Source organism: Ambystoma mexicanum, chromosome 8 (genome assembly GCF_040938575.1).
Source record: "Ambystoma mexicanum isolate Mex_15411 chromosome 8, UKY_AmexF1_1, whole genome shotgun sequence".
Classification (NCBI taxonomy): domain Eukaryota; kingdom Metazoa; phylum Chordata; class Amphibia; order Caudata; family Ambystomatidae; genus Ambystoma; species Ambystoma mexicanum.
In genome coordinates this window covers 595,060,768-595,074,469 of record NC_090929.1, presented here as the reverse complement: position 1 = coordinate 595,074,469, position 13,702 = coordinate 595,060,768, and the positions used below count along the sequence as shown (strand labels likewise).

Here is a 13,702-nt window from a genome sequence, read left to right as displayed (position 1 = left end):
CTGCTTCTTGCTCCTTCCTGATGCAGCCCTTAGAATTCCCACCATCACACGCCTGGTAGTAAATTATGTATGCATTCATTACTCATGTGTGTGTAACTTACTCCTAAACGCATAGATGTCGAACAGACAGATGTTGTGTGAATCCTACCCACCTCGTTAAGAATGGATATTGTTAAGTTATTACTTTTTCAGGTCCAACTAACACTTAAGCACAGACAAAGCTTTTCCAAATTACCCTTTGCATTATGTTGTTTTGAGACATTTTGGCGCCCCTATTTTTTTTTTATTTTGTTTCATAATTGTCATTAAAACAATATTTAGCAGCTCTAAACACATTACATGGTTTAAAGGTTAGTCTCGATGTGTTACACTGAAGTTAACCAGTCACACTTGATTATAGCACATACGTTCTAGGCTTACTAAAAAAAAACAGTTCAAACATGTTGAAAAGATATTAAAAGAATTAGGATAATGTTCAAGTAAATGATCGTTTGCAGTGGGATAATATATGTGCTTCTATAAGGGTGGGATAATATGAGTGTTACTCCTTTATGTACAAACCAAAATGTTACAGTAAATCCAAAGCATCTTTACTTTTCCATCCCAACTATCAAAAAACGAACAACTGGTTTGAGTTTGATAAATATTCGGTTACTTAACTCATTCTATTCTTTTAAAATATTCAGTAAATTGTATTTTTCACTATCGAACTATTCACATACTCTGATAAAATCCTAACTGTTGTTGTTTTAGCAATTCTGCGTTTCAAAAATCTGAAAAATGAAAAAAATGTTATCACAACGTTTTTGGGATATTAATCATTTTTTTGTTTTTAAAAAAAGCGTACACAATTTTAGATAGTATCCTAACAACTCAAACGTATTTCCGCTGTTAATTGTCATTTTATGGGCTGAATGTGTTGAGGTGAAAATGGTCATTTTTCATGAGCTGTACAAGCCAGTAGCAAGCCACTACTAGCCTGACCTGACACGGTCTTCAATGAGGTCTAAAATTAGTGACCATACATCACGGCCCATGAAGGCCACAATTATGCCATTAGCCTGCTGGCATTTTTTCATGGAAAAAATACTCTGTGTGGGTTGCAAGAACCTTTTCTCGAGGAAAATAAAACTTCTAAAGAAAATGGCCACCTGGAAAGGAGGGAAAGATGCTCACTGATACGGGTTTTTTCTGTGATCAGGCTGACTTTTGTTGATGGTAGTGGGTGATGGTGGCAGAGATGAGGTGTAGGGTTCTGTTTAAATTATTTGAGCGGGCTGTTGAAGGAGGGTATTAACGGAGTGAAGAAAGCCACTTTGAGCAGCCAACAGCTAGCATACAACCTGAATGTCCAAGATCATGCATCCGGGAGGATAGCTTAGGGGCAACGTGCTCGCCTTGCAAACAAGATGACACGAAGCAACACAGGTTCGATCCCCGGGTCCACACTTAGAAACCTCTGGGTATTAAGCGCGTTATAAATAACCAATCATATCATAACTAAGGTAATCGAACCCATTTTTAGGCAATAGTTTCCACATTTCTCTAAAACATTGAAGCATAAATTGCATAGGAGTATAACTGAATGAAGATAAAATTGTCTCTGCACGGGTCGTTACTTCATCATGTTCACCTATAGGCCCGACCACCTCTTTGTGTGATAGAAAAGTGGGTTGCAGAGGCGATAAAACGTTATTGGTTACTTATTGCAGCCAGCCAGGACTTTATGGTTTGATTGTTCATTGCTGAACACCATGCACACCAGGCACACACTTGTTGTGTGGGAAAGCCGCTTCTTTGCTCAGCAGTGCATTACCCACAGAACGTCTCTGAAAAGTTTGTTTAAGTTTCGCTTACAGTAAAAGTCTCCCTTTGTGTCCACAAACTATTCCCATTCACCTGAAAAGGTTGTGCATGTCTGTTTGCAGAGCAAATTATTGGAAACCGGCACAGTTTACTGTAAGGCGTGGCAAGACTGGCAGCTGTTTGGTGGCAGATTTGCGGCATGAGATCCTGTGTTGAATGTTATATAGATGACAAACTCTCTTTATGTGCAAATGAGATGCCATTGTTCCTTAATCGCAAATCCCCTCATTTTATGGGGCCCAATAATGGGTCATGCTTATGGCCATTCATAGAAGTGATCATTATCGATGGCTGAAGAGGCAGATACAGACTTGGTCCTTCTTCCAATTATCTTATGTCCACTTTGCCTTATTGAGTTGATGATGTTAGTGCCTTGATCTGACCACTGTGCCTTAGGTCTGATGCCGGAAGCTTTTGTCTCTCTAGTTGTTTTGGCCTAGAACTCCCATACACCTTAGCCAGCATATTCAATGATGAGAGATCATGGGAGTCATAGTCCAAACTGTTGTAAGAACCGCAAGTTGCAGAGCCTGCCTGGGGTAATGCTTTATATACCTCATCCCCTGCTCATGCTAATAGTTTGCCTATTTTTGTTTTCAGCCAAGCCGGGCGATGAACTGAAAGTGGAGCAAGCGGTGAAAGACTTCCGATCTCTGAGCCTCCCCATCATGAGGACCTCGGGTTCCACGTCACCGTTCATATTTAATCCTACAGTGGAGAGGTCCGACCCAGCTTCCGCCAGACGCGAAAGCATCGATATTTTGGTACGTCATGGTGCCCTTCTGATTTCAAGTCATATTGACCAAGTTCAGAACAAATGCACCTGCGGTTTCATGTCATGTCTCATAGCTTGTATGCACAGTGTTGCCAATCGCTCTTGTTTTTATTGCATGTCACCTATTGCAAATTGGTGGGTTTCAATGCCATAGCAGGACATGTTCACATTTTCCATATCGGTGAACCACACATGTGTATTCCCATGCTTAAAGTAACAGTACAGCATCATATGATGAACAGTTTGAAGAATGATTGATAATTGAGAATTGCCTAAATATTTTGAGCATTAATTGGTCTGTGGAATCAAACACCCCTTAATGTTCACATATCAAGTTGTTCATGGCTATGCAAAACACAGGGGGGTCTGGGAGTCTCTCTACCAGCACAAACGCAGCCCATTGGCCTGTTCTTGGGTGGATGGCCCCTGGGAGAGTCTCAACCAAGTCTTTAGCTAAATAGCTAAATAGAATATCTCCCAATAGAATATTGATAGGACATTCTCGTTATTTTGGTACCACACTGCTATTGTTGTTGGGGTGCTTCTCTGCCTATGTTACCACAAGAGGCAAAGGAGTAATGCTGTTGGGTTGCGCCTGTCTCACCTTTAAGATTGGGATCAATGCTGGTTAAGCAGTATTGTCGATCTGAGTAGTAGTTTAGAAATGACTATTTGTTACATTGACAAAACACAGACAGAGTTACCCCTTCAAAATGGAGGTTTTTAGATTTCACGTGGCCCCACGACTACACCAGCATGTGCAGCAGAAGGGATCCTCTAGACATCCTTGCCTTGTTGGATTTTGAGTAAATAGATTGTGCAGTGGATGAGGTGTATTTACTGGATTAGTCGTGCATCTTTTAGTGCATTGTTTCCTTCATTACAGGGAGAACGAGCAATATGGGGCGGGCTCAGTTTCCTCACTTACTGCCCCAGTGAACTTTGCAGTTAGACCCAACGCTTTGACTTGTGCCAACGCCTGGATCCTGTTTGACTGCATCCTCAATGGGCAAAAGGAGGTTGCTGAAATGGGAGGAATAGTTGTTGCTAGACCGGTTTAATCTGTGGATTAATGATACTATTCTAACCATGATTTGAATGATCAGGCCTAGCCATTATGATCTGAACATTAATCAGTCTTTGATTAAGCTCTCCTTGTTAGTCCTACTACACTCCACCCAACTAAGTGTCCAGTCAGACCCAAAGTGTTGTGTTCTGTCATATCTTGGGGTCTCCCCTTAAGGCATTGGTCTACAACCTTTGGCTCTCCTGATGATTTGAACAACAAGATCATCTGCTCGACCCAGCAACGTCAATGGTGAGGGATCATGGGAGTTATAGTCCAAAACATCTGGAGAGCCGCTGGTTGCTGACCCCTACCTTAAGGTAACATACTCCCAAGTGTTTCTGCCAAACCCACAGACGTAGAAAGACACTTGTCCGCAGTATTTCCAGCCTGCACCCATCAACACCACAGGTTTGCATCTGCCCCAGTTGCTATTCCACTAAACCACCCTTTTCTTACAGAGCCATTGTATTGAGGCCAACAAACATGGTATAAGGGGGCTAGTTAAAACCATTTTACATCACATTATTTCTATTGAATACTTTGCTGTGCACTTTTCATGCTTGCTATGTTATGATTTGCTTCACCCTGCACCAACCTGCCTGTCAAGGATTCTACTGAACACTCCTGCTACGAACACACTGCAATTCTGCATTCCAAAACATAATATATGCATACCAACTTAGCCATCCACAAATATTGCAAATGAATACCCCAACAGAGCTCAAACAGAACATTTCACCTCTACAACCAACTTACATTCCAACATAGCACCATGAACACGCAAGGCTCTTCTCTGGTCACAAATGCCTATGTTCTTGACACAACACCTAGAAACTGACACGGGCCCGGAGCCCAGGATACTTCTTATCAGATGTACCACTACAGCAGCATAGCAATCTTGCCTTTTTTTAATTTCCCCACTACCCTAAATCACCCCCTTCACATTCAAATCCGCCAGAGTACCAGGGGACTAGATAGGTGGCCGTGGTGCGCGGTTTGAATCCCAGTACCGTAACATAACATCTGGGATCCCTCTTTGGTGCTTCCTTGGGAAAGTTGTAGCGTACCAGAACCCCATCAATAGGAAGTTTGTACGTGCACTGCTGAAGGGACGTCGGCATGTGCACAATTCAGGCACCCAATTGCAGCGAATCGCTGATTCCATTGAACAATTGCTTGTTTGGATCTCTGATGGATTTCCAGTTGGGTTTCCAATCCAGTTGAAGAAAGATGTACTGTTTCACAAAGCTGGGTGGCCACTACCAACTCTGGTCTTGGGCTTTGCTAGACGACAGTGTCAGACTTTGAAAATCGGCACCAACCTTGCAGTGCCATTACTCGATCCGAAGCTCTGTTCGTGGTACCGCTAGGGCTACCAGAGATAAGTCCAAAGGTCACAGAAGCTGCAGGAATACTCCAAACGCTGCCAAATAGTAAGGGGAAAATAGGGGCATTATACTGATTGATGTATCCTTGAAGTAGTTGTATCCAATTATGTCAAACCCACAGATACTACTAATGCATAAATCAATTATAGCCTGTATGTTTTGATCACGAGCCTTGGCTTTTAATGGTCTTCTGATTTCCCTGATAACAGAGCGGTGGGGACTCATCCTGTAAGGGCCCATGCGAGTGAGTTCTACTGATTTTCTAATATGAGTTGTACTTCCTTCTGGATTATCAGAAGCAAATCCTACGCAAAGAGAACAGTATACATTTTCAGCCTAGCCTTGCAACTCTGTAGAGATTGTCTTGAGGGCAATTTTATATATAGTAAAGCAACAGAGGTGCATCAGAGAAAAATAAAAGCATGTGTTTTCAGGTACATAAGCAGTATTGCCGGTGTAGAGGGGGAACAAATGAATTACCCAAGACAGTTGTGTAAAATCATTTTTTGCAAAGAGCATCCACAAACTTGAAAAGGTGAAAGTTGCAAAACTTTTGATTTACCCATATTAAGGATGGCGGCTCTTTATATTTTTTATGTGCATTATTTCCAGTTAAGCAGACTGTCTATATCCCCTTTTACCAGAGATTTATCGTTCGGCATCAACTTGGGAAAGAAGCAAATATTTAATGCAAACATACTGGTTGGGTAGATAACCACTTGCTTCCGACCCTTCAAGTGCTTAATGCGGTCATGATTTTTAAAAGCCAACAATAGGACAGAGCACTTCATGTGCTAACTTAGAGTATAAGTTGAAGTGTGGTTCACTGCAGCGCACCTAAGTGAAGGGTGGGAAGTAAATTTATGTGCTTATCTAATAGCTTATCTGTTCGAAAAACCGTGAGAGGAGTTTTTGAAACTTTGTAGTGCTCAAGGTTGGCACAAGGCGACTTCCGCTTCCCCCAATGAGTTAAGTCGATCTGACTTTAGTTAACTTGGATCATGAGTGTGTTGAAACAGAGGACGGAAAATGAACTCGTGGCATCAGTTTGGTTCTGTGAGCTTATGGTTATATCGAGGCCTGCAGATAAGGAGTGTATCGACCACTTTTACTGGTTCCATGTAATAACGTCGCCATAATGAATCCTGCGGTTAAAAAAAAGTAAAACCTTTTTCACATATATACATGCGGGTGGAAACCCTCCAAAGCCCCCAGCACTCCTCATAACATAAATACTTCCCATTACCCACCCCCCACATATATATGTGAAATAAGTGCATTAAATAAATCGTCTTTTTTTACGCTGCGTAATCTCTGCGACTTTATTACTGGATACCGTTTTACTCCCTTAAAATAGGCAAATGCTGCCAAAAAATAAAAATGAGTAAAAATACTCCCAACATAAAAATAGAACACGCGCATAAAGGACCTTATGCCCCTGCTTTTGCCCAAACAGCTCCATTGATTGGTTTGGACCAGTAGTGCATGCACTACCAGAGGAAGAAACTGCTCTTCTGAATGACAAGGTGCAAAGAAATAATTATTACAAATACATTTCCGTTTTCCAGTTAAAACATTTTTACTTGTTTTTAAAATCCCCAAAAAAACCTTTTACTCCCAACTTTAAAAAATCAGGAGTAAAACACTCCAATTTATAAAATCTTATCTGGAGCTTTGGTTATACCTAATGTCACCATCACAGCAGAGCTATACATTTTAACAATATCTGTCGAGGCGATTTAGAGATGGAATACTTCTGGAATGCTATGAACGTCAGAGCACCTGGAGGCCACTACATTGGTTACAGGTGCAGTATAAATGCTGATTACATTATACAATATGGTGGTGAGGCAGTTAGGGGAAGATTGCACTGCCAGTTCCAGGTCAGTGCTTTCCTGCCAGTCGCCAACCACAGACAATAAGCCTTTTGCAAGTTCCTGATCTTGCGCCATTTTTTAAGGACAATGCTACCAAACTTCAGGAGGCATGCCTGTTGGGGAAAATATTTGTTATCCTAGTCGACAGTCATTTGTATTGGGGTGTTGAGGGGTGTCTGGGTTACACAGCATCAGACTTCTCATAGTGTGCATGCACCCCTTCACAAATATACACTCCCAAATATCTGCATACCTGGGTAAAGGGGTGCATACCCAGAGATTTGCTTTTATCATGTCTAAGACCAGTGAAGCGAATGGCATTGCGTTCTGGATACTCCCCACAGAGACGTCAATTCACCAACATGCTGGGGTAGTAGAAGTAACATAACGTATATGATCAAATCAAAGGAAACTACAGTACATGACCTTTGGTGTTGATGACATCACAGGAAGTGGGTGTTATTTGATATTTGGCCCTGATGACATCACATAACGTGCTATCACAAATGTAAAAAAACAAGTCTCTACAATAAGTGTATAATTAATCAAATGACAAATAGCACTTGGCAGATACAAGGCTTTTATAGTTGCCAACCATATATTAACTAGGTTGCTTCTTCGATGTGTTGCGAGTGTACTGGAAGGCAAAGGGGACTGCGTTCATTCGACCATTGTCAAATCCAACAGTAATTTGTATATTCCTATAAACAATGGCCGGTCACATTTCACGGGCAGAGCAACTCTCCCGCCATAACTGAGGGATATGACATGGCAAGAGCCACACAGTAACATGATTGGCTCACAGAAATTAGCAAGCCCAGAGGCTGTGTGGCTTTGAAGTTAGTCTCTGCCTGAAGTCCAGGCATGTCCAGTGGCGCATTTCACGTCGCACCCGAGGACGAGGTATACTTGCTTGGGAACCGGAATGGGGGTCATGAGGGTGCTGGCCACCCGACTGGCGCCTCTTATGCATGATTGAAAGATCTGCTTCTGTTGGTTAGCACACGCGGAATGGTACAGACCGGGCCTGGTGGTGTCAGGCCACGTCCCTCAGGATTGGGGAATGTCTGTGAGGAAGCTTGTTGTTAATGTAACTGACTAAATGTTTCCTATTGAAGTATGAACGTCTTCGTTTTATGAAAGTTCTCAAAACTCTCCTGTTCTCTAGATCTTTGTAGACTCGTAACTTCCTCAGTGAAAGGTGGCAATTGACCAGGATCTAATGTTCTCCTAGCGCCAGGAAGGCATGTCTACTGGCAGCTGTTCGCGCTTTAGAAGCGCACTGAGCGATCACCAACCCTTTCTGTTCATTGTGGCAAAAGGGAATCATTTCTAAAATTCACAAAAGTACATATATATATTTCCACTCAATCTGGAGCGTAGAGAGAAAAGAAACACCCTCACCCTTCAGAGATACAAATAGCCCGGGCACTCCTAGAAAAGTGCTAAATACATTTTATTGTTGAATACACTGCATTTCACAGAGCAAAAAAGATTGGCAGCATTCTGTGCACAATCAAAGCGGATCAGGTAGTGTAAACACACTCACTCACACGGGTCAAAAAACGCCACGCGTTCCAGCCATTTCACTGACTTTGTCAGGAAAATAAAAACCAATTTGGGTGCCGCTTCCTGATTATTAAAGCTGTATCTATGTTCCTTAGGGCCTCACATTGTGCAATCGATTTTAGTTTCTTTTTTTTGTAGAACGATAATCCGAGCGCACAACAGTGTCTCTTCCCAAGTATTTATTTTCGGGCCATCTGTTTTATTTATTTTATCCTGAGCCAGATTTGTTACCCTGAAATTACATTTTTACGAATGTGTGCCTGCTGTGGGTAGCAGAGTGCGAGGTATACACAAAGGGTTGCTGGGGTAGCAGCTGTTACCTCTGGCGACCCCTAACTGGCGTCCATGACACTGCACTGGATCAAAATGGTCGTCATCTTGTAAACAAACATGCTGATTGCATGCCAGGGACCACCAACAATGCATTCAATTTTCAACACTCACAAAGTAGTGCAATTGTGAAGCGGAAATTAATGCGAACTTGCCTTCACTCTTCACTTTTACTCTCTGCTTTGCCAGTGATGTTTCATAATGGAATCCGCCTGATCTGGAGCAGGTGCTAAATCAAGGGAGATTCCATTGGAATCCTTTGGTTTTACACTTGCATGAAATTCCCAAGCAGGTGTAAAAAAGCCAGTGCTCTCCCAAAATGGGGAAGGAAAGCAAAGCGGAGAAGCAAACTCCGCTTTGCTGCCTGCCTATGTCTTGGAAAGTCAAAAAAAGAGCTGGCATGGTAACAGGTTGCATAAAAGCAATCTCAATGTCATGCTTCCATTTTCCACTACGCTCTATTGCCTTTTGGCCTGCAAAAAGGTGCCGGTCTGCATCAGTTTCACAGGAGCATTTCAGATGGCCAGGCCTTGGGTTTTGCTTTCCAGCAGCCACAGCTTTGCATCTTAATCATTTATACTGGCCTCCCAGTGTATCCAACTCCCTTATTGAGTCACATTGCCAGGACATTTCCAGGTTGTCTTTTAAAGCTGTGTGTACTGGAGGCCCATGTTCTTTAGCCGTGTCCCTGCAAGCTGAGGCTGCAATGATGGTCTCTTCAGACAAAGCCACCTCCATAGCTCATGACCTGCTATCATTGTTGTTCAATTTTAGCATTGTTAAAGTAAGACATATAGCTGGAATACCCTAATGCTTGGTCTGTTTCTGTGGTAAGTGCCGTATGCTATGGAATTTTCCAAACACATATGTGAGTGGGTCATCTTATAATCGAGCAGTGGCAACGCTGAAAGTTTGGGCTTTTGTGTAGGCATGGATTAGACATTTGCCAGGCACTGCCATCATGCTACTGCCCAGCCATGGTAAATGGTGTGATTACCTAGTATTGCCTGGAAAATACGATCGATTTGCTATACACAACCCAAAACTGTTGGTTTTCCAGTGTTTGTTTTAACTGGGCTTCAGTGCAAGGAACAGATGCAAGGACACTGGTTGCTCATAAATCAAGTGGCTGAATGCGCACGTAGATAAGCCATTTGTATTACACTGCATCACATATACAGCTGCAGTTAAGCCATTAACTCTAGGAAGACTGCTTGGAAATAATAATGACAGGCCCTATACAGGCCAATAATTGTTATCCAATGGCTTGATAGACCTAGCACACATATCCCAAGGGGGCGTGTATTTTGCAGGCAGTGCCAGGTATTGGGTGGGAATGGCCATAGGGGCTAGCAGGGCCATGAGTGGGTAAATAATCAAACACCCACAAACTGTGTGTCCCTCCTCACACCCCATCCCCTCTTCTCTCTGTACTCCAATGCAATAGCGTTGGCTTCTAGCTTTCAGCCTAAACTAAAAACGAGACTTCACTGAAGCATTTGAACTCTTCACTAGGACTAATCACAGTCTGGAATGCTGCGTGACCAGAGTGTGCTATTCATATGTTAACTCTGCCTTAAACCTTCCTGGCTTCTCCATTTTCGTGAAAATTATAAATTAATTTTTTACGGCCATCCCTCTTTTAAATAACGTTTGGCATCGTGTTATTAGACACGAGCCAGTCAAAGTGATTTGTCACTGTTAAATGTTGGTAACCGTTCAGGGTCTTCAAGAGTTAATAAGCAAGCCCAATCTTTTTGAATGGAGAACTCTAGGAATATTACACTCGATCGCCCACGTAAGGCTCGTGTGATTTGGATAATGAATCGACAAGGCCACTTCAGTTATCGGCCTTTGTCAGTTATTTTCACTTCTTCATCAGAGCCCAATCACTAATTGCCCTCTACCGTTTGTTTACTCGAGTCTCCTAGGCGACGATAGTGCAGCAATAGATTAGACTTGTCTGCGTCCAAAGTGCATTGTGCCGCGGTGTAATCGTCCATGTGTATTGATTGCCCTCCGCGTCATTAGTGCACCTAAAGCAAACGTACGGGCACACGCCCGATCTCGTGCTATCTGCCCTCTGTTTGTTTTACTGGGTTTACTTTCTAATTATATCACCTCATAGATTAGCCAACGCAACCCTGGTCCGCAAGAGAGGGGGCAGGAAGGCCATCCTTGTGGCTGATGCATTGTCCAATCAGAGTATCTGCCTCCGTGTCATCGACACATTGCGCCTCAGTATATGCCGAGGTCGTCTTCAGAGCGGGGTGAAATAGAGAATGGTATCCTATATACGTAAAAGGGACTCCTTATATTCTGAACATGTTATTGATTTGGAGGTTCATTGAACCATGACCTTGGGTTTCATAGGCTAGTTTGCAATTGGTGGCTCTCGCAACACCCAAGCGGGCTATCCTAATTTTGGATTATTGTTTATTTGTTCACAAAATAGCTGTATTTTTCTGTAGGTCTGGTATTAAGATTCTAACCGGATTAATATTGTGCAACAGACGTGGTTTATTTTATTGGCCTCAGAAGCTGAAAGGCTGAGTTGTCCCTGCCAGGATTGAAACCTACATATGACCTGCAGACTGATCTTTAGAACAAGGTAATTAACCTGCTGAGCTGTGCAGATTAGAAGCAGGGCCCATCTTTGTGGATAGACGTGAGATCCACCCACAGGCCTGACTAAGTGTGCATTGTTATTCTGTATAGGGTTTGGCTCCCAGTTCTGCCGCCACCTTCCTGTTCAACCTGTCCCCTTTCCTTGTCTGCCAACTCGCAGATGCCTGTTTTGTTATACATGGGATACAATGTATCTATTAGACACAGAGACACCTAGTCTGACAGTGACAATGCAAGCTACTGAAATGGCAGCTGCCCACAAGAGGCCAATGGGAAGAGTGCAAGTTGCAGGTTGTTGCATTGTAAATCCTACTGCTCCTTACCCCGACTAACAATCTCCCCTTAAAGATCTCCTACCAGCTTACACTATGCTCTGAGGAACCTGAGGACGTCCGCACTTCTTTTCCCCCTATATCCCTCCCTTGGGTGGCCAGGGAAAGGCCATTGCTCTTGGTCCCTGACCCTGTGGGTGATATGAGAGGGAGGATCACCTGGGTGGAGGAGACTTGGTGAATGGGGAGAGGACGTCCTTAGGTGAGACATGGTATCCCCCATTTCCCTTTCATGGGGAATCAAATATCCCCCAGGCCTTGATAGGGTGTTACCAATCCTGTGCCTATTTTCTCTCTCTCACACACACACATCATTTTGCTAATGGGACAAAGTAGAAGAAAACACAAACAACAACCTGGAAAAGAGACTTCCACAAAGACAGTGAGCGGCCAAGTTGTAAGTAGACCGATCCATTAGGCAGGGACTTTTTAATCCCCAGGACCCATGAATATGGGGTGGGAGTGGCTGAAGCCAGCTGGGAGAGCCAGTCTCACAATCGTTGGTGTGCATGCTGGCAAGAGGTTTGCAGGAGTACCGGGGAGTGTACAGCTGATGCAGCGGAAAAAGCAGGCGGTGCGAGGCAGAGGTCCAAGCTGAACTGCTGGAGTGAAGCAGACGAGAGCCGAAGGACCCACGAGGAAGTGCCCGTCCCGCTGACAGCCTGCCGGTGGAAGAAGCAAAACCGCTGAACACCAGCACACCACAGATGCGAGACACTGCACGGAGAAGTTGAACTGTGGCAGGCGGGAGACTTGCAGAACCGTTGTACACATAATCCAGTGAGTCCGCCTAGAAAAGGATGCCCGGGCACGGCGAGGGGGTGTTTGAGCCCAAATGAATTGTTGCCCTTTAAGTAATTTTGAATACCGACTTGAAAGATTGAAAACTCAACAAGGAAAAAAGTTGATGTGACGAATGTGTTTGAAAGATATTGAAATTTAAGAATAAACATGGTCTAAAGCAATGAATGAATCGCAATGCAAACCAGCGACCAGCTTGAGAGAAGTTGAAAAGGAATATTAATACAAATCTGGTGGGGGAAGTAACACCTTAAAAGGTGAAAGGTGGCCAACCACCTATGAAGAGACCATATGAGAAATTGGGATAAGAGAAATCCTTTGACCTGGCAGGCAAGTGAAAGCCAAATTAAGGTAATGTTGAATACTAGACAGAATGAAAGCATGTTTTGGGCACTCGTGAACATTTAGCAGAATGAAAGAATGTTTGTGAATCTGCCTGATATACAAAACTGCAATATATGAGGAAACGAGCATTGGCAAGAGCCAGGAGAATACAAGAATGTTTAACACCTGGGTGGTGGCCAAACAAGCCATGATACAGTATCAAGAGAGTGTGACACAGATGAATAAACCAAGCATCACTGTCAAGTGGCAATGTGTTGGTGGAGAAGCAACCAAGAAGGGGTATTGGTTCCGTGACCTTTAATGGGTGGTCTTTGTGGTCCACCAACTGCGCCGATACCGACTTCACCCCTGTCTGGAAGGGCCACTGAAAGCACCTATAAAAAAGCTTTGGTTTTACAATAACCTAGTATGTGTTTTGAAGTCAAGAGACTGAACTGCCTATGTGAATTAGTGAAAACAAACAATATCCTAAGAACTGGGAAGTGTCCCAAGGAATTGTGTTGTTTGGAAAAGCTGGACGATTTGAACTCTTGGGGAAGGGCAGCCCTATTCCTTTTGTACTATTTTGCACTTGGGAAAGGGGAAGCTGAGTCTAAAGGTTTTGGACAGAGACAAGCATTTGTGTTGGACTTCCTGACACAGACTAGCCTTAGTTTTCTTTAGGTAGGGAAAATCCCACCTTAGCACAGGGAAAGTTAGGCCTTACTCCATTCTGCATTTAA

General features: G+C 43.3%; 1 protein-coding gene across 6 annotated transcripts in view; it reads left to right on the top strand.

Moving 5' to 3' along the window:
* The window catches only part of PLEKHG5 (pleckstrin homology and RhoGEF domain containing G5), a 1,536,154-nt gene that overhangs the window by 1,300,085 nt on the left and 222,367 nt on the right, over positions 1–13,702 (top strand). For all 6 annotated transcript variants that reach the window (XM_069610302.1, XM_069610307.1, XM_069610303.1 and 3 more), the window contains one exon: positions 2,467–2,630. In XM_069610302.1, coding sequence (XP_069466403.1) covers positions 2,467–2,630 — 164 coding nt within the window. The remainder of the gene's footprint in view (positions 1–2,466; positions 2,631–13,702) is intronic.